The sequence below is a fragment of the Corvus moneduloides genome, chromosome Z (assembly GCF_009650955.1).
Source record: "Corvus moneduloides isolate bCorMon1 chromosome Z, bCorMon1.pri, whole genome shotgun sequence".
In the NCBI taxonomy this organism is placed as follows: Eukaryota; Metazoa; Chordata; class Aves; order Passeriformes; family Corvidae; genus Corvus; species Corvus moneduloides.
In genome coordinates, this window is record NC_045511.1 from 67,282,651 (window position 1) to 67,300,918 (window position 18,268).

At 40.2% G+C, this 18,268-nt stretch overlaps 1 protein-coding gene across 1 annotated transcript; it reads left to right on the forward strand.

The window, feature by feature from the left end:
• The first annotated feature begins 690 nt into the window (after window positions 1–690).
• Window positions 691–18,226, forward strand: HEXB (hexosaminidase subunit beta). Its single transcript, XM_032097123.1, has 14 exons — window positions 691–1,024; window positions 1,119–1,276; window positions 3,989–4,054; window positions 4,833–4,879; window positions 5,099–5,209; window positions 7,758–7,859; window positions 9,442–9,571; window positions 11,255–11,435; window positions 12,459–12,545; window positions 13,126–13,198; window positions 13,871–14,045; window positions 14,829–14,919; window positions 15,146–15,250; window positions 18,039–18,226. Exons 1-14 carry the CDS (start codon window positions 732–734, stop codon window positions 18,100–18,102), a joined length of 1,683 nt encoding a protein of 560 aa, XP_031953014.1. The 5' UTR covers window positions 691–731; the 3' UTR covers window positions 18,103–18,226.
• The last annotated feature ends 42 nt before the right edge of the window (window positions 18,227–18,268 follow it).

Sequence of the window (18,268 nt, forward strand, 5' to 3'; positions counted from 1 at the left end):
AGAGCAGTTCCATGTGCAGGACCTCATGGTGCCAGCTATTAATGGAATATGCTGAGCTGGACGGGACACATTAGGATCATTGAAGTCCAGCTCCTAGCCCTGAACAGGAGAGTCCCAAGAATCACACTACGTGCCCAAGAGTGTTGTCCAAACACTTTCTGAACTCTGTCAGGCTGGTGCTGTGACCACTTCCGTGGGGAGACTCTTCCAGTGCTCAATGACCCTCTGGGTGAAGAACCTTTTCCTGATAATAACCTGAACTTCTCCTGACTCAGCTTCACGCTGTTACCTCGAGTCTTGTCACTAGTTACCAGAGTAAAGAGATCGGGACCTGCCCCTCTGCTTCCCCTCACGAGGATGTTGAAGACCAGAATGACGTCTCCCCTCAGTCTCCTCTCCTCCAGGCTGAGCAGAGCAAGTGCCCTCAGCTGCTCCTCATACGGCTTCCCCTCCAGACCCATCACTATCCTCGTGGCTCTCCTTTGGAAGCTAATAGTTAATGTTTTTTATGTGCGAAAACCCCTCAGAGGAGAACAAAGAACCGACCCGCTCCACCAGAAGCCCACTCGAGACCCTCACCCTGCCGCACGCCCGCCGAGGGGCCACCGGGCGGACGGTGCCGTGGGCGGGCGCTGAGGCTCCCGAGCCCGTCCCAGCCTGCCCCGTGGCGGCGGAGGCGGAGTCGGGCTACCCTGTGAGTGTAACAGGCGGGCTGAGGCAGCCGCCGCACTATGGGCAGAGCCATGGGGCTGGCTGGGCTGCTGCTGGGGCTCGTCGTGGTGCCCGCCGTGCTGGTGAGCACCAGCCTCCGCCACGGCGCCCCGCGGGCCGGGGCCGAGCCGGAGCCATCCGACTGGGAGGTGGCGGCGGACGCCGTCCCCGAGGACTCGCTGTGGCCGCTGCCGCAGTGGGTCCGCACGTACTCTCGCCAGCTGCACCTGGCGCCCGGCCGCTTCCAGCTGGTGCACGGCGCCGGCTCCTCGGCGGGCCCGGGCTGCGGGTTGCTGCAGGACGCCTTCCGCAGGTGAGCGGCGGTGGGGTTGGGGGGGCTGCAACGGCGGCCCGGGGACGGGAGCAGCCGCCTCAGGGCCCCGCCGGCGCCTGTGCTTCCCCGGCAGGTACTACGAGTACATGTTCGGGCATTCCCGGCGGCGGACGCGGAGCCGCAGGCCGCTGGCTGCCCGAGCGGAGCCCGAGTTGTTCCAGCTGCAGGTGGTGATCGAGGCGGGGGACCCTGGCTGTGACAGGCACCCGCAGCTCACCTCCAGCGAGGCCTGTGAGTACCCGCACGGCCGCTCATCGCGCTCCTCCTTCCCCGGCTTAGGTGGCGCCGTTAGGAGCTTGTTTTCCTATCACGTGTCTGGTATAGAAGTCAGCAGGTTTTGGGGTTCTTTTAAAGGAACTCGAAAGCAAGGGCTCTCGGGAGCGCTAAAAAACATTTCGCAACAGTGGCGACCAGAAGATAATTCTTGCTCTTGATGCTGTGGGAAATCCCAGCCCACAGTGGATCACGAAGCTCGTCAAGTGTCGCGCATGATTTTTGCAGTTCAGCTGTCATACAGCTCATTTACCTGCTATTATCCTTTCTAGCAGCTAGCATTAGGAATCAGAGATACCATGCTGTGCAATACCCAGTTATCTTTTGTGAGATCTGTGCACAGTCAGGAGATTATTCCTTTCAGTACAGCTTATTTATTGAGTGAAGGCTGTCACTGCTTGCCGTCTCCTTAGAAATGACTACATTTGAATTGAAGCTACTTACACTGAGATATGTACATGGTATTTCCTGTTTTTCCAGGAAAACCAGAAAGTGCTCGTTGAACTTGTTACTCATCTTGCAGTTCTATAAACCTACTTCCTTTATATCTGTAAATACAAGAAAGGATTTAAAAACATGTTTATATTGGATTCATTTTTCTATGCTTCTTTAGTTCTGTGACTGAAATCCAGAGTGGAGAAGTATTCTAAATAAAGTACTAATCACCAGAGAATTTCATTAACAGAAATAAGAATGAGCAATAGTATTGCTTTTTGTCTGGGCAGGCTAGCACAAAAATCAATATATTCAATTAATCTAGTTCTGTTTTGAAATAATCTTCTGTTGTTTGGTATCCAGGATACAGAGCCTTAGAAAAAAGATCCTTTTAATCTTAAATCATACATGTGCAGCAGGATTAATTCCACCTGACTTGTAGTAGAGTGTACTGATATTAAATTTACTAAATCCTTTTGAGACGTAAGCCAAAGAGTTCAGGTTTTTTGTGAAGCTTATAATACTTTTCAATGTAAATGAAATACAGCAGCCAACATGCTAATGCTCTCATTGTTCTGCCAGTCAGGTTATTGTGCTGCTTGATTTTTAGTTGAACTTTGAACTGGTTTTTGAACTTCAGTTTTTAACCAAAGCTGATTCTTGTTTTCTGTCACGGAATCTGTCAGACCATGTGATTTTTAGGTTGCATTCTTTAGAACAGGCAGTTTTTTCCCTCTGCTCTAAGAAATAAGTTTCCTGTTACAAGTAACATATTTTCTTCATGTAATAAGCTAAACTTTCCAGACTTCAGTAAGTTTTAATTTTCTGGTTTTTGATGGTCTATCTTTTTAAGGGTACAAATTCTAAAAAATGCTGTTATTGCTGATTTGCTGGTTTGGGTGGTCTGGCTCCTTAATAAAGATAGTATGGACAGTCAGTGACTATCCTGTAGCAAGACAATTGGATATGTAATCAAAGTACAGGTTACCTGTCCTCTTACCTGCTTGTGTAAAATGTTCCAAGTAGCTTATTGTAAAATTATCCATCCAAAGTTAATTTAAGGTATGATATCTGTTCAGAAAAAAAAAACCCTGCTGTGTTGCAAATAAATCCTTAACAATTTATCACATTTTCCTTACAGTTTACCTGTGGAGATTGCAGTAATCTTCTAAGTTCTCTTTCTTACCCCAAACTTCCAATACGTGCAATCAGTGCTTAGGTTAATATGGAAACTTGAGGTACTTTTTTCATATTGCTGAATGGCTTTTCTCTGGTAGTTTAGATAAATGTTTGAACTGTGTAGATTATACACACCAACCATTCTTTCATACTGACACAGATCAAATAAATGATTGTACAGCAATTCAACCCTTTGATTTTTTTCTCTGCTGTTTCAGATGTGCAGTTATTACTTTGATGTTTGAATAATATAAATCTATAGATTTCTAGATATAGTGTATTTTTATGCACATATATGTATGTGATTTTAAAAATATATTTTAAATGTATTTGTTTGTCCTTTAATATTTACTGAGTCGCCTTAAATTCAAAACCAAAATTAATTTAGGGTTGTTTTTTTTTCACTAGTGCTTCATACTGTACTTCAGTACTCAAGGGAGGATTGTTACGGATTCCTTCAGATACCATTCTTCATTTTACTTACTGTACTTCACGTCACTGCCCCTATACTGATGCTCAGGTCAAGACGGTGACCTGACACCCTGTTGGTGCATCAGGCACAGCATCGCCAGCTGGGCAAGGGAGGGGATTGTGCGGCTCTGCTCTGCACTGGGGCAGCCTCACCTCGAGAAATAAACCGTAAACTATATAAAAGGAAGATAAAAGGAGAAGTAAACTTTTTGTGATTAGGTTTGGCTTAGCTACCCGACCCTTATCACATATGTCTTAAATGCAAAAATACAGTCTGTTATGTTTTAAATCAGGTGGGTTAAACTTTGCTGGAATGTACAATATTTTAACATTGCCATTACTAAGCACCTTACTTGTTTTATCTTCTTTCTGATTAGCTGTTGACTCTCTGAATAGTAGCTTGCTTTATATCAGGAAAACATAGATGAAAAATAATTGCATGCTATCACTTTTAAAAACAGGATTGATTGGAATTTAAAACACAAAGGGAGATGTGGCACTTGAAGAATCATTTTAGTGCCTTTTGGCATTGTCCTGTCAATTCATGGTTTCTTGAGGAGTAAGCTTTTTTTTCCTTTTCTTTAGATCATTTAACTGTAACTGAGCCTGTGGCTATACTGAAAGCTTATGAGGTATGGGGTGCTTTAAGAGGTAAGCTGATAATTTTCACATTGAGCTATTTGTTTAGGGCTTATACAAACTTCATGGCAGACCAAGAACCAGCTGACCACTTAGGCTTGCCCTCATTCAGTACCTCATTGGAAGTAAGCTTAGTCAAGCCAGAAGGATACTCAGATATGTATCAGTTAGACGTTTGGTCCAGATGCTCAGCATCTCAGATCCAGTGGCACACTGTGAGTACATTCTTGCTGTGCCTGAAATCAGCCAGGCCAAGCAAAAAGCTGTCTAAACTACAGTGTGAACAGATTATTTTCTGACTGCACCTAATAACTGGACATGCTGAATTGCATTGCAAAGAATAAAAATCCTGACATTTCAGCCTGCTGTTCTTACTGGAATGTTGACTCTGTATATTAGTTACCTATAAATCAACAGATTTTTTCATGCTGAATTAGAAACTTCACCAGTTCCAGAAATTACAGGAATAGATGCATAATGAGACCAGAAATTCCTACCTCACTCTCAGTAATTGTATTACTATTTGGGGATTAATCCGCTACAGCTGAGCGGTAGCACAAGTATTCGGTATCTGTGCATAATGGAGAATTTGAATGGTTCTCTCCAGAGTTTTTTGAACAGTGGTGCTTAAGCAACTAAGGAAACTGTGCTAAAGAGAAAGAAACTCAGCTACAAGCATTCTTTCTAGCTATATGAATGCCTGTAAAAAATTATGGTACTGTTTGTAACTAAAACTTTAAGGGCAAGTACTGGTTTGTAGTTGAGATCCCTTTCTTGGATATTTTTCCAGGCTTGGAAACCTTCAGCCAGCTGGTTCATGAAGATGACTATGGAAGTGTAAGTATAGCTGTTAACTACATCCACTGTCCTGGTAACTGGGTGCTTTTCTAGAAACAGCAGATCTACCAGTTTCATTCAGCAGCATTTCAGTCTGTTACAGATTTCCAAGAATCATTTTCTGAAAAAAAAAAAGTATTTCCTGTTTGAAATTATGAATATTGAAATAAACATTAAATATTAAAATAAAATTCTAATTTTTAATTTTTTTTCTCGTAGTTTCTTGTCAATGAATCTGAAATCAATGACTTCCCAAGATTTGCTCATAGAGGAGTCTTATTAGACACTTCAAGGCATTATTTACCGTTGAAATCTATTCTGACAAACCTGGTAAGTAGGCAGTTTTGTGTCATTAATAATGAAGGCTTTTTGTTGTTGTGTTTTGTCCCCTGAAGTAGGTAGCAACTGGAGCTGGTATGAAAGAAGAACCCATCTCTTCTGTATGACTTTAAAAAGACAGAGTGAACTTTGCTAAGCAAAGGTCTGAACGTAGACTGGAGAAGCATTGAGTGGACAGACACAATGAGTATTAAATCTGTAAAGGGGACTGGTGTTTGTGGTACCTCAGATTCTCTGTATTTTCTGTTGCCTAAACCAGCTTATGTATTATTTCTTGGAAGCATGTTTTGAGACATCTGACTGTCATCAATCAATGCAAGGGATACCTTGCAAATTCTGGCTTCAGTGCCAGTGATTTCAGGAAAACTCCAGTCTTTTGGAGCAGACTTTGGTAGTCCAGTAGCAGCCTTTGATAGTCCTTTCTTAGGCTACTAAGTGCAAGCCAGTAATTAAGTACTACAGAGCAAGGGAGAAAATTCAAAACCCTCACTGGAAGCTACTGAAAAATAGACAAACAAAAAAAAACAAACAAAACTTTCTCCAAAAAGCTTAAATAAGCACATTAAGAATTAATGTGCTCCAACCTTGATGGAAGGGTGATGTATTTGTATAAATTAGCAGCCAAAGCTGTGGGGTTTTCTGTTTTGCACTCCCCGTTTTTTTGTTGTTGTTGATGTCCTTGTAGGAGGGATTATTTAGTTATTTGAAGTGGAGGAATAGGCAGTTTCCTGTCTTGTCTCTGTCTTGCTTCTCCAAGGTGAAATAATATTTGAAATTTCCCCTCCATGTTGCAGAACTTTGCAAAACAGGTTTAAGATAAGCAGAAAGAGTGCACATAAAAACAGTCTTAATTTCTGAGGTCATCCTTGAACTATGCTCAGAACTTGTCCTTTGGGTATTTAACACTTGTATTCAAGGTCAGTGCCTGTTCAGCAAGTAATGCTTGTGTAGTGTTACATTTGCAACAGAGGATGCTTCAAAGTCTCAGGTAAATATTTGTGTCAGTATTTTTTGGTTCGTCTAAAAGAGATGTCCACAGAGACTTGCATTTCTAACTATTTTTGTGTTTCTGTAACTGCTGCTGTTCTGCTTTTTTTCCTTAAATTGCATGTCTGTCTCTAATACTATATCAGAGCTACATCTTATGCTCTTTTCATGGTTTTAAGAACAAGTATGCTTGTCCTCCCTCCTCTCTGCCTGCTTGAATCCAGAGTAATAAAAAGCATCAGTAATCTCTTACTCTGACATGTGGCGATTAGATGCTTAGGGCAGCAATTCAAGTACATTTCTAGTTTGTGTTCAACTGCTGCACTGTATTTCCAGGAAGGGCATTGTCCTTGAGGAAGGAGTAGGTGAACTGAAGGTTCAGAGATGTAATTTTCTATGTAGAAGGATGGTATGTGTTAGAAATGCATGAAGACATGTGGCAATTAAAAATTCTGCAGTGTCATGAAACAGATGAGATAAATCTGGGGAATGTACAAAATATGAATCTTCTTTTGGATTTGGTGGGAGTTCCTGAAGAGATTTTATCACCTCTGTAAATACCCCTAGGTAAAAAAAGAATGGGGGGAATGGGTGGTGAAAACAATTGTATTGTGGCAAGGGATTGGGAGCAGCTGTGTTGCAATCAGTCATGAATGATGTAAACACTTAATTTGGTCTGCTCACAGCACACACTTGTAGTCATTAACAAGCCAGCATAACCCAAGGTATGTATGTAACTGTCCAACTGGAGTCATAATTCCAAAATATGTGTGTTAACATTGATCTTGATTATCTTCAAGATCAAAAAAAGGGAAGTACTGACACTGTTATGCATGAAAACATAAAAGAAACACTGTCTTTTGCAGGGAAAATGCATAGTTTATTTTGCATGCATTTGAAATGGATTCTGCAGAAGTCACTAGCAAGAAGGGATGTACTATGTAGTAGGAAACTCTCATGCTGTTCTGTTTTCAAGTCCAAGGTATTTCGTTAGAAAAGTGTAAGCTTTTCTGTAAGCTGAAATAGGTGATGGTGCATAGAGAATTACCCACAGAACCATCTGAGTTGAAAGGGACCCAGAAGGCTCATCAAGTCCATCTGTTAAGTGAATGGCCCATATGGGGGTCAAACCTCCAACCTTGGTGTTAGCATCACCATGCTGTAGCCACCTGAGCTAGTCTCAGGGTATGTGTTCTGAAGTGGAAGAAATTCATTAGTGTTCATAGCAGTTCATACTGCACGGGCTGGTAGAATGGGGGTCAGATCAAGAGCTTGTTAACAGCAGTGGTGAGAACAGATTGCAGGGGGATGGAGCAGTAGAGGTGTGTGCTTCTAGGATTTAGTGAAACGTAGAAAGGTTTTTTGGTTTGTTGGTGGGGGAATTGGGTGAGTTTTGGTCGGTTTTTTGGGTGGTTTGGTTTGTTAGAGGTTTTATTCTTTTTTAGGTGTTGCTCTAGACATCCGGGATATGCTGGGACAAGACCACTTTTTTGCATAGGTTTTCTATGAGAATGAAGTGTTTAACTAAACTCTATTGCATTATTTGTTACAGGATGCCATGGCTTTTAATAAGTTCAATGTTCTCCACTGGCATATAGTAGATGATCAGTCCTTCCCTTACCAGAGCATTTATTTCCCTGAATTAAGTGACAAGGTGAGTAAACACCATTTGAGCAGGGTGGAAGGGCAGAAATCTGGCACATACTTCATGAAAATAAAATGCAGGGTTTACCAGTGCTTGAGTATATCCGATTTGGCTTATTGTAAAACAGTACAATGGGACCAGTAACCAGCAAGTCCACATTTAGGATCCTACCTGAGTGTCTGTGTGGACCATTTTTAAGTCTTCCCTGGTGGATACATGGTAAATGACCTTCTTAACTCTTCTGTGCAAATTTTCTGCATGATCTTCAGTGTTTGCAGGCCTTCAAACACTAATGGTGTGCAAATAAGTAGTGAACACTGCTTGGATTTCTGTTGATGGGATTCTTTAACTGGTTGACTTCTGCCACTCAAACAAATGTAGGAGATTTTCCTGCCAGCTCTTGGTCTGGAACCACTGCAATAGTACTTCTGTCCTGTCTGATACCTAGTTAGCTTTACAAAACACACCATGTCTGTAAGAGGTCCAAAAGTGCAAGGTTGTTTCCTAGACAAAATACAGTGCAATGTGTCTTATTTCTAGATGCGTAGTAGGCTTTGTTACATTAGTGAGAGCCATCATGAGGTTCTTGCTCAGTCACGGTACAGTAGGAGCCAAATCAAACATAGCTAAGTAGTTAAGAATAGTTAAGTAGACTAAGCCTAAGTACAAGATTTGTGATTCTGTTTTAAAATGCTTGCTAGAATCTGACCCTCATGAAAATTATGTTGGCAGTGCTTGAGCAGATGCTGTGAAGAATTTTATAATTCAAAAATTTTATATGTTGCATAGTGCAGTCAGATTATTTTGTCCAGTAAAGGCTATGGAATTCTGTCGTATTTCCCATTGACAGCTAGAGAGAGGGAGATGGCCTGTGTCTGAACAAGCTTCTCTTTGAAAGGCTTGTTTACTGTTTCCTTTTTTGAATAACTCAGCTGTGGAAACCATTTCCAGATAAACAGAAGCTTAAGGTGCTATTAATCATGAAGAGTCACGATGTATTCTTACGTAGTTTGGCTCTTTGGCAAGCATCTGTTTCACCAAACTGTAATAATCGGGGTCATTGTCACATTTGTTGGCTATGTAGGAGTAGAATTACACTCAAATTCAGTGTCACAAAACAAACATGTCCTGATGCTAAATTGGTCACTATCAAAACTGAGAAGCAGAGATGTTGGAAGTTCTTTCTGACTTGGCAGAATTTTTCTATTAGTCGTGTATGTTATGTAGCAAGGGCCCAATGTTTCAGAGCTAATGGGGAACAACAACTTGCCTCTATACTATAGAATTGAAAAGCGTATCTTTCAAAATTCTGAAAGAATAGAAACAAGCTTTTCTGTGTTCTTCAGTAACAGTGAGCTAAGGAGGAAAGGAAGGTCTCGTCAGGGAGGTCTGTCTCAGTGTTGTGAGTTTGTTGGTTTGGTGGGTTTTTTTCTCTCCACAAGTTAACTGAAAAGTTCTGTCTGTGCAGTTGATAAACCAGAGCCAACCTTTTAAACTGCTCTCCAGTCTAAGTTAAAATATTTCTATCCAAATTTTGTGATCTGCTGCTATAGTGTGTTGCAAACTGTCTCTAAATGTGAATATTTTACAGGGGGCATACTCCTCTAATCTCATCTATACTCCTACTGACGTCCATCTGGTGATTGAGTATGCTCGGTTAAGAGGCATCAGAGTTATCCCGGAGTTTGATACCCCAGGACACACACAGTCTTGGGGGAAAGGTATGCCCAAGAAAGTAGTAATTGTTAAGAGATTGTGGTGAGTAGTAGCGCAAAATGAATTTTTTAAGAAGTAACCAATAAAGTGCTTTGGAAGCCCTTGATAGGGAAGAGGCACTAAGTAATGTCATGACCTTTACAGGTTTGAGGAAGTAAGATTAATGAAGAAAGTTGACATGTTCTGTGCTAGATGTGTGTGCAAGGGTACAGATATATTCTGCCTTAGACTTTGTTGTTGGTACCCCATCACTCAGAGCTTTTGAGTTTAGAATAATAAGGCAGTGTCTAGAAATAAGGAGTTGCTTGCTCTGGAGTTGCTTTGGGAAGGTTCTTTGGAAGTGACTGATGTTTCTTTGAAACTTTGAAGTGGTAATCTGCCAGTGTATAAAGCACAGTGAACTTGGATGCTTCTTCACTGACTTATCTTCTGGGTCTCAGAGTAATACTTCTCTTGATAGAGAATGCTGGTATTTACTTGCACTCAAGGACCAGGAAACCGTGTGCTTTAATACCATGTGCGCTGAATGCAATGTCACTGCAATTCACGTAAGATGACTTTGGCCAAAAGTAAAGGTTTTTCTAGTGTTTCATAGTTTTAGCTTTAGCCATGGAATGAGTCTCGTAGTCATCCTGTGGGGATGTGGTCATAATGTTGGAAGATGTTTCAGGCGCTTTTCTCACTATTTAAAATGAGGAAGAAGGGAACCAAGCAAAACCTAAATTTGCTAAACGCTCTTTTGGAATCTTCATCTGAAGCGGTCTTCACTCTTACAGAGGTCTGTTAAAACCATTGGCTTGCCTGGTGATATGTGAGGTGGTCTACATTCACTCAAAGAGCAACTTGATCTCCCTTTCCTAAAATCAGTTGTTCTCAATAGCTTCCTGCGTAGCTTTTTTTAATGCGATGCACAGAAGCCAGTTCTGGCTTTGCTTATGAACTTGGGCAGCTATGCTTTCTTTGCATTCAAATTGAAGATACTGGATAGAAGTCTTAAGGTTTGTGAGTTGAGCAGTAGAAGCAGTCTAGCACTAAGGTCTGTTTGGGGGAGATGTGCTCAGAGTAGGAAACACACAGCCAGGAAGGTGCTGCTGCTGCAACTACAGTGTACACCAAATAAACTAACTTTTTCCTGTTTAGTTTTCCTGGCTTATGTTGCTTCAGGTATCTTGACTTGAGAACGATTGCATAGTTTTGATCTCTGTTTAGCCTTCATTTTTTGTGTAAAGGTACATTCTTAGCAGAGTGAGATAGGACATCTACCTTGAGCTATGTACCTGACACCTACTTACATGTTAAAAAAGCAGAGTAATAAAAAGAGAAAAGAGGCGTCTGAAGCACACTCATTACGTTCAGCTTCCTTCTAATTGGCTTCCTTCTGATATTCATTAAAGCTTTTTTTGCTTTGTTCAAGTAGTTATCCAAGTTACGTTTTCCAGGTATTGTGACATGCTACGTGTATTAGTGTGTGTTAAATCACAAATCTGAAATTAAGAGTCCCGATTGCCAGTTAGACCCTTCAGCATTTTACAAGTTGTCTTATTTCATCCTGCCTCTATTTGATTATACTTAAGATAGGTGAGCACTTAGGTCATGTTTACCTTTTTAATATGGATAACTGCTTTTTCCTGCTAGCAAAGTTATCATAGCAACGAAACTGAATATCATCTATTAATTGTTTTTATTAGGTCAAAAAGATCTTCTCACTCCTTGCTACAATGGAGAACAGCCAACTGGGTCCTTTGGACCTGTAAATCCCGTTTGGAATACAACTTACGACTTCATGACTAAGTTCTTCAAAGAGATCAGCAGTGTATTTCCAGATGAATTCATTCATTTGGGAGGAGATGAAGTGGACTTCAGTTGTTGGTATGGTGACAATTCAAAGAACAAATATCTAGTGCCTCCTAAACCTGTCCACCTCCATCAATTATGGAACTCAGTTGCATGGGACAGTTTTCACTGCATAGACAAAAGATCTCCACTCCTACCTCTGTAACTATTTACAGGTAGATCATTTGCGATCCTCCACAAGCAACTGATGTGCAGAATTTTGCTTTGACTCATAGTTTCATAAATATTCTAAAGGATTTCTTTATGAAAATTACCCTGGCAGGAAAAAGAACTAGTATGTTAGAAAAATACTAGGTAAGAAAATTAATATTTAAATGCTTTGTGTTAAAGTAGATCTTACATTGAGTTCTGCCCTCCAGAAAATCTGCTAACAGTAAGAATTACCAAACAGATTCATGTGTGTTTGTATTAGAGGTACAGCATGTATTAATAGTGTTCTTAATTCAGTTGTGGATTTTGAATATTTTGGAGTCTCTCTGCTGGAGAGACTAACTAATAATAAAGAATTTGGAGCATTTTGATGAGTATTCAAATTGATCTAGTTAGTATTTCTGCATTCTCTTTAAAGATAAAATCCAAACACTCGGGACATTATTTAATTTTTATAGAGAAGGAAAACTTCTGGCAAATGCTTTAACACAAATGTGTTGGTTTGTTTTTATGGTGGAAACACAAAATTGTTGAGTTCTCAGACTGCTGACAACCTTAGCGCAAAGTGGCTGAGATGCCAAGAACCCCAGAGCTCTTAAGAGTTTGGGGCAGCCTGCCAGAGACCACTTCAGAACAGGGACTCCAGCAGTTTTACCAGAGAATTAAGTCTATTGGCTTTCTTTCAAATCAGGATGAAACTGTTTCAAAATAGCTAAATCATGTTAACTTGCTGCTTCTGCTCTGCTGTGCATTCCAGGTTGTGGCATGCCTAAGGTATCAGCCAGTGTGCTGTGCATAGGCAGAAATGGTTGGGAAATCTGGTTTAAAATGTAACAAAAATAATCCTTTTTTTTTTTTTTTTAACTTGTTTTCTTGTTGCGATTTAAGGAAATCTAACCCTGAAGTGAAAAAGTTCATGAAGAAGCAAGGTTTTGGCACTGACTATGCTAAGCTGGAATCTTACTATGTTCAAAAGTATGTTGTTTTTTTAATTCTTGCTCAGTTTTTCGCAGTCATTATTTGAGGGTGGTGTTGAGGTGCAGATACGGAAGCTGATTTAGTATCTATATTATTTTGAAAAATTGCCACATATTTGGGACTATCCACTTTATTTTCAAACACCAGGTCTGAAGTTCATAGCTTTAAAACGAGGGACACAGCACAGATATGTAGGCTGGTTTTACACACACTGTGAACGTATTGGGTATCTTAAACTACGGATCTGCAGTAGTGTCAGCACACACAGTGGGGAGGAAGTTTCTGCAGACATTTCTTTCTCTCCTTAAATAACACAGATTTAGTCACCCTGTATGAGTTGCTGGTAGTTCTGAACATCAGGTTGTGTAAATGCATGTGCACATTGTTCTACGTGGTAGAACATGCTCTGCAAGACAGAGCACTGAAGGCCAAAACCAGAACAACCTGCTTTTTCATGGTCTCCCATGCAGTGGTGGGAAAGGCCTGATGTGCCTTGGGGTAGAAAATGTTGCTAATTTGAGTGCTTGTACTTAATCTCATTGAAGTTCACAAAATTGATCTTATTTCTAAATTCTAGCATTGTGGACATTGTTTCTTCCTACAACAAAGGACAAATGGTCTGGCAAGAAGTGTTTGATCACAAAGCGCAGGTAAGATGGGAAAATTAGTAAGGTATTCTTGCGTAACAGCGCAATATTGTGTGAGGCTTCCTAAGTAGACTATTAAATAGGTCTGGCTTTGTCTCTTAAGAGTTAAAGCAAGTCTGCTGACATTAGCAAGTCTCCCCAGCTGTTGGAGCCTCCCTTGAAATTATCACTTGTTGAATATGTAATAGGAGAAACAGGAACACCAGCATTGAAGTGCATTTTAAAGGTGAACATAACCTGGTTATATATTAACATGGTTAATATAACATGCTTTAAAATGTCAGAATAAAGGGTAGAGAAGTTTCTATGGGTTTTCTTTCTTTTTTTTTATCACTTAAGTGTGTGTCTGGTCCAGTAAGACCAAATGCTCAGCTTTTTAAAGAGCTGGTCAGATACACGGTGCATGTAGGAATCCCCTTAGAGCATTAACTGTCTATAGTATAACCTAGGCTTCTCTCTAGTATGAGTTGTGTTTAAAACCAGCAAAGAGCTAATCAGCTTTAGACTTCGGGGTAGGAGGGATGACAAAAGGTAGTTTCTAAAACATTCCTCTTCAAAACAAAATAGAGAGTTTTGAAATTCATGATCCTTTTCCTTGATAACAGCAATTAGGATTGCCATTAATGTTTTTGTGTTAAGTTGGTTAGTTAGTTGTTTTGTCTTTTCCTCTTTTAGCTGAAACCAGACACTGTAGTTCAAGTGTGGATGGCAAGTAACTATGCTCATGAACTGAGCAGTGTCACTGGAGCTGGGTTCACCACTATCCTGTCAGCACCCTGGTACTTAGACTACATTAGTTATGGGCAAGACTGGAAGAAATACTACAGTGTTGAACCACTTAACTTCCCTGGTTTGTTACTTTTTTTATACACGTGTTCTGTGCATGAAACTCCTTGGTTTATAGTACAATGTACATGGAAAGAATAGGGCTCTTTAGAGTGGCCATTCCATCACTGTGATTATAGCATAATCAAAGGAATTATGGTCAGCTAGAACTCTGGAAAACTCTTAAATTAAAAAAAAGAAACTTTGTACTTCTCACAGGGAAAGGTGTAACCTTCCTCAAGCATCTAGTACTGGTGTTTGCATAAGAGAAAATGCTGGGCTAGGTGGGCAGATGATTTAGGAACAGAGTTGTGCAAAATGGCTGTTGGTAGACAGACACTGAATTTGTTATCAAGCTTCTTGAGTGCTAAGCTATTCTAGAAAAAGACGTTCTCTCCCTGTGTCTAAAGTTGATACAAACATCTTATGCTTTCAATGGGGCTTTCATTTTGTGCAAGGGACCTCTCAGAGCTCATTAAGAACACCTAACTAATTTTTTCAAGGAATGTTCTGCATGTGATAGAATGAACAGTTTCCATCAGGACTTAAATCTCTAGGAATGTCAAAAAGCTGAGGAATGTCTTCAGAGCATAAAAGGTAAAATCCTTTCCGACAGAGCAGAGAAGTGGCTTCTCTGGGCAAATGGCTTGGTAATTCTCACATTCAGTAACAAGACTAACAAAATGTTCAATTAGTGGTCAGGATAGGTATTTTATATGAAAGCAACTGAACATCAGTTCTATCTTAATTGTTGATCATGCACATCTTCTGGACAGAGAGAAATTCTGACTTTCTGCTTTAAATTCAGGAACTGAAAAACAGAAGAAACTTGTAATAGGTGGAGAAGCCTGCCTGTGGGGGGAATTTGTAGATGCAACTAACCTGACACCAAGATTATGGTATGAACTGCTTTATCATTAGATTTTAGAAAGCCAGCTACAAGAAGTATTAATTAATCCAGCAGGACTGTATGATAGTGGTAACAGTGCTCTGTGCTGAGCCTTAGCAGCTATGAAAATTAATGCTTCTGGGTATTGAAGTATTATATTAGACCTGGTATTAAAAAAATGTATCCATTCTTGGTTAAAGATGATACCTACTCTAAAACGGAGTATACCTTTACAGGCCTCGAGCAAGTGCTGTTGGGGAAAGACTATGGAGCAGCAGCAATGTGACCAACTTGCAGGATGCCTACAAAAGGCTGACTAATCATCGATGCCGCATGCTCCGGTAAGATTTAGTAGCTACAGTGTATTTTGGTTCTCAAGTTTTATAACCACTGGAATAAAGGTACAGGCATGAACTGCTGGCCTGGAAATAGGGAAGAGAGCTAGCAGTTTAACCTGACTGAAAATGCAATCGCATATGGTTTTGTATCCACAGAAGAGGAAGACAGATACATTAAGAAAGGAGCTCTGGACAGTTTGGCAACTCGAATTTTCAGAACTCACTTTTTTCAGTGAAATACTAGGACTCACCTGTTTCTCTTTCCTATGAAGGAAAAACAAATACCATGATTGACTTATTTCAGACAAAAATTATATTAAAGGGTATGTGGGAGGAGGACACTGGCAAAAGGAAAAGCAGACTTCTAAAAAAAAAAAAAAGGTGGTGTTATTTATTTATTATTAATAATAATTAAAGACCTGCAGCAGGTAATCAAGTGGAGCTGTTTGCATGAGAGTTGAGCTTGGGCAAGCTATTCTTTCAAGTATTCCCTTACTTTAGGGGCTGAAAGGAGTGGATAAGCAGTCCATGACAAATTCTAATTCATTTATGAACTGACTTTGTTTACGGTAGTCCTAACACATTCTCCTCCCAGTTCTTTCCTAAAAAGTACCTACACAAGTTACTGGTTATTTATTGCTAGTGTTGTCTTTGTACATTCAAAGTTGTAGATATGAGTGATTTCTAGGAATTAAGTCTAAGTTTGACTTCACTTCGAAAGTATACAGTCAGAGAGCTGACTAGTTGAACTGCAGCAAGTGTGAAACATACCATTTTGTTTCTCTACAGAAGTTTATGACAAGTCATTGAAAATCTCAGCTCTGTGTGGTAGTAGGTCAAGGTAGATACAAATCAGTGTTTTAAAGAACAGGATACAACAGCAGTTATAGTCAGCACTTAAAACTCAAGCTCTCTGCTCATGTTCCTGAAGATGTCTTAGCATGACTATCTGTAGGAATCACTTACATTTAGTTTGGAATATACAGTATATGTTTAGCTTACAGTCACTCTTTAATCAAGAGTGACTGAAGGACTTGTAAGTTTTGACTTGATTGGGTTATTTCAAGCTGGCTTAAAATAATGATGTAGGAAAATAGCTGTACGTAAGTTGTGTTATCTCCCTCAGTCATGAGAAAAATAGATACATGAAGAGAGAGCTGACAAATACATATTAAAATAATTTTAAGGGCTTTAAAAACTTCTGTCCTATTATTTAGTGGGATGGTGCATCTCTTGGGGGGCTCAGGTACAACTGAACAGTGACGTGTACCGTAGCTGTACCACTAGGATTAGGGTTTTACAGTGAACTAAGCCATGATGTTCTGGACCTGTTTAACTCCACTGCTGCATCTGCATCTTCTTCCATAACACTTGTATTGCTGTGCAGGGAGCTGGTCCAGATGACAGCAGCTGCTCTGGTAGTGCTGGCATTAGTGATGCAGAATGCAGGGGCTACTCCCTGTACTTGTTGCACATACTTAGCATCAGAAAGAAGCCTAAGGAAAAACTGTTTTGCTGGCTTAAGATGAACAATTCCTGTTAGAAACTAACTACCTCAATAAAAAGATATGTTGTCCTGAAAATGAATCTTTTTATACAGGCTTTGAACCAGAAAAACACTAGAGAAACCATTCCCTTTCCATTGATGAAGTGAACATTCCATGGACCTGCAGTTGTTGCCTTTCATGTATATGGGGCTTCCTCAAAGACCTGACTTAGTATCAGGCTGTTGCAGTCTTAGCATGTACGCAAGGACTGTTCCTACTAACGTTTTTATTCATCGTGTATACACAGACTGTGGCAGTTATAGCAGGACAAGGCGCCTTTCCAAGAGAATAAACAGCTCTGGCTTGCTATGCAGCTGGTTACCAGGGAGCAAGGGAATGGGTAGGTAGCACATTGTAACAGCTAGATCCTGGTCACTAGAAGAACAGTAACTGCCAATTTAAGATCAAGGCCACTGCTCTTGAAATATTACAGTGAACACAGTAGGTACTATTCAGATCTAAACTTAGCTTTCTCTAGGACACAGCAGGCCAGATTGCAGAGAAAGGGTGATGGGAGGAAGGAAACAAGAAGATGGGCATATATTCTAGAGCCCTAGATACCAACCCTTGTCTTAACTAAGAGTACGTTTTGCTTAGGGGTAGCAATCATTCAGCTGAGCTATTTCATTATTCAGTTTCTTCCACTGCAACACTTTTAAACATTAGTAGCACTATTATCTAGTTCTTAAACATTTAAGAAGTAGAATTTTGTTTTCAACTACTTTATACTATCCTACTGCACCATCATAAGCCACAGGTGTTGGTTTGTTTTTAAAGCCACATGAGAACATAATCATTTATGATAGTGTAAGCTGAAAGAAACCCTGACTCCCCCCAAAAATAATGAAAATTATGGAATTAGAGCTGCATATTAAGGAAGTATTGAGGCTGGGAGAGGGGAGAATATGCAAATATTAGTTGATTCATATTTGCCTTCATTATGACTTCTTTTCAATAAAAGCAATAGATTTTGCAGAACATCAAAAGAACTAGCCCCTGAATTTAAGTTTTCAACTTGTTTGCTAATAGTTTGGTGCCTCTTGATTGAAACAGAGGTTCAATCCAAAGTACAATCAAAAGTACAATAGGGCCCTTTTTCACTCCCTAAATAGGCCATATGTTCTTTCTTGGAAGTAGTTTTGTTTATATAATTACTAAAATAGATTGCTAGTATCTCTCTTCCTGCCTACACAAGCAGCCAGTTTTTCGATTGCACTCATACCCATTCTGCTTTATTTTAACAGCCGTGGCATAGCGGCCGAACCGGTGTTTGTTGGATACTGCGCCCATGAAGGCAGAGCGCCGTAACTGCTGCAAAGACTTCTTGTCAACAGCCTGAAGTGCCTCTGGGGGATAACTATATACATGCAGTTTTGTATCTGAATCAAGACTTAAAATTTTCACTTTTAAAATAAAATTATTTGACAGCCTTGGTGGAGTAAAAATGATCATTTTTAACCTTTCAAAGAACTGC

What these genes read in the sequence shown, in the direction of transcription:
- HEXB (XM_032097123.1), top strand. Translation starts at nt 732, where the DNA reads ATGGGCAGAGCCATGGGGCTGGCTGGGCTGCTGCTGGGGCTCGTCGTG. An exon ending in ATGAAGATGACTATGGAAGT is followed by an intron (nt 4,880 to 5,098) that starts GTAAGTATAGCT and finishes TTTTTCTCGTAG; the next exon opens with TTTCTTGTCAATGAATCTGA. An exon ending in CATCGATGCCGCATGCTCCG is followed by an intron (nt 15,251 to 18,038) that starts GTAAGATTTAGT and finishes TTATTTTAACAG; the next exon opens with CCGTGGCATAGCGGCCGAAC.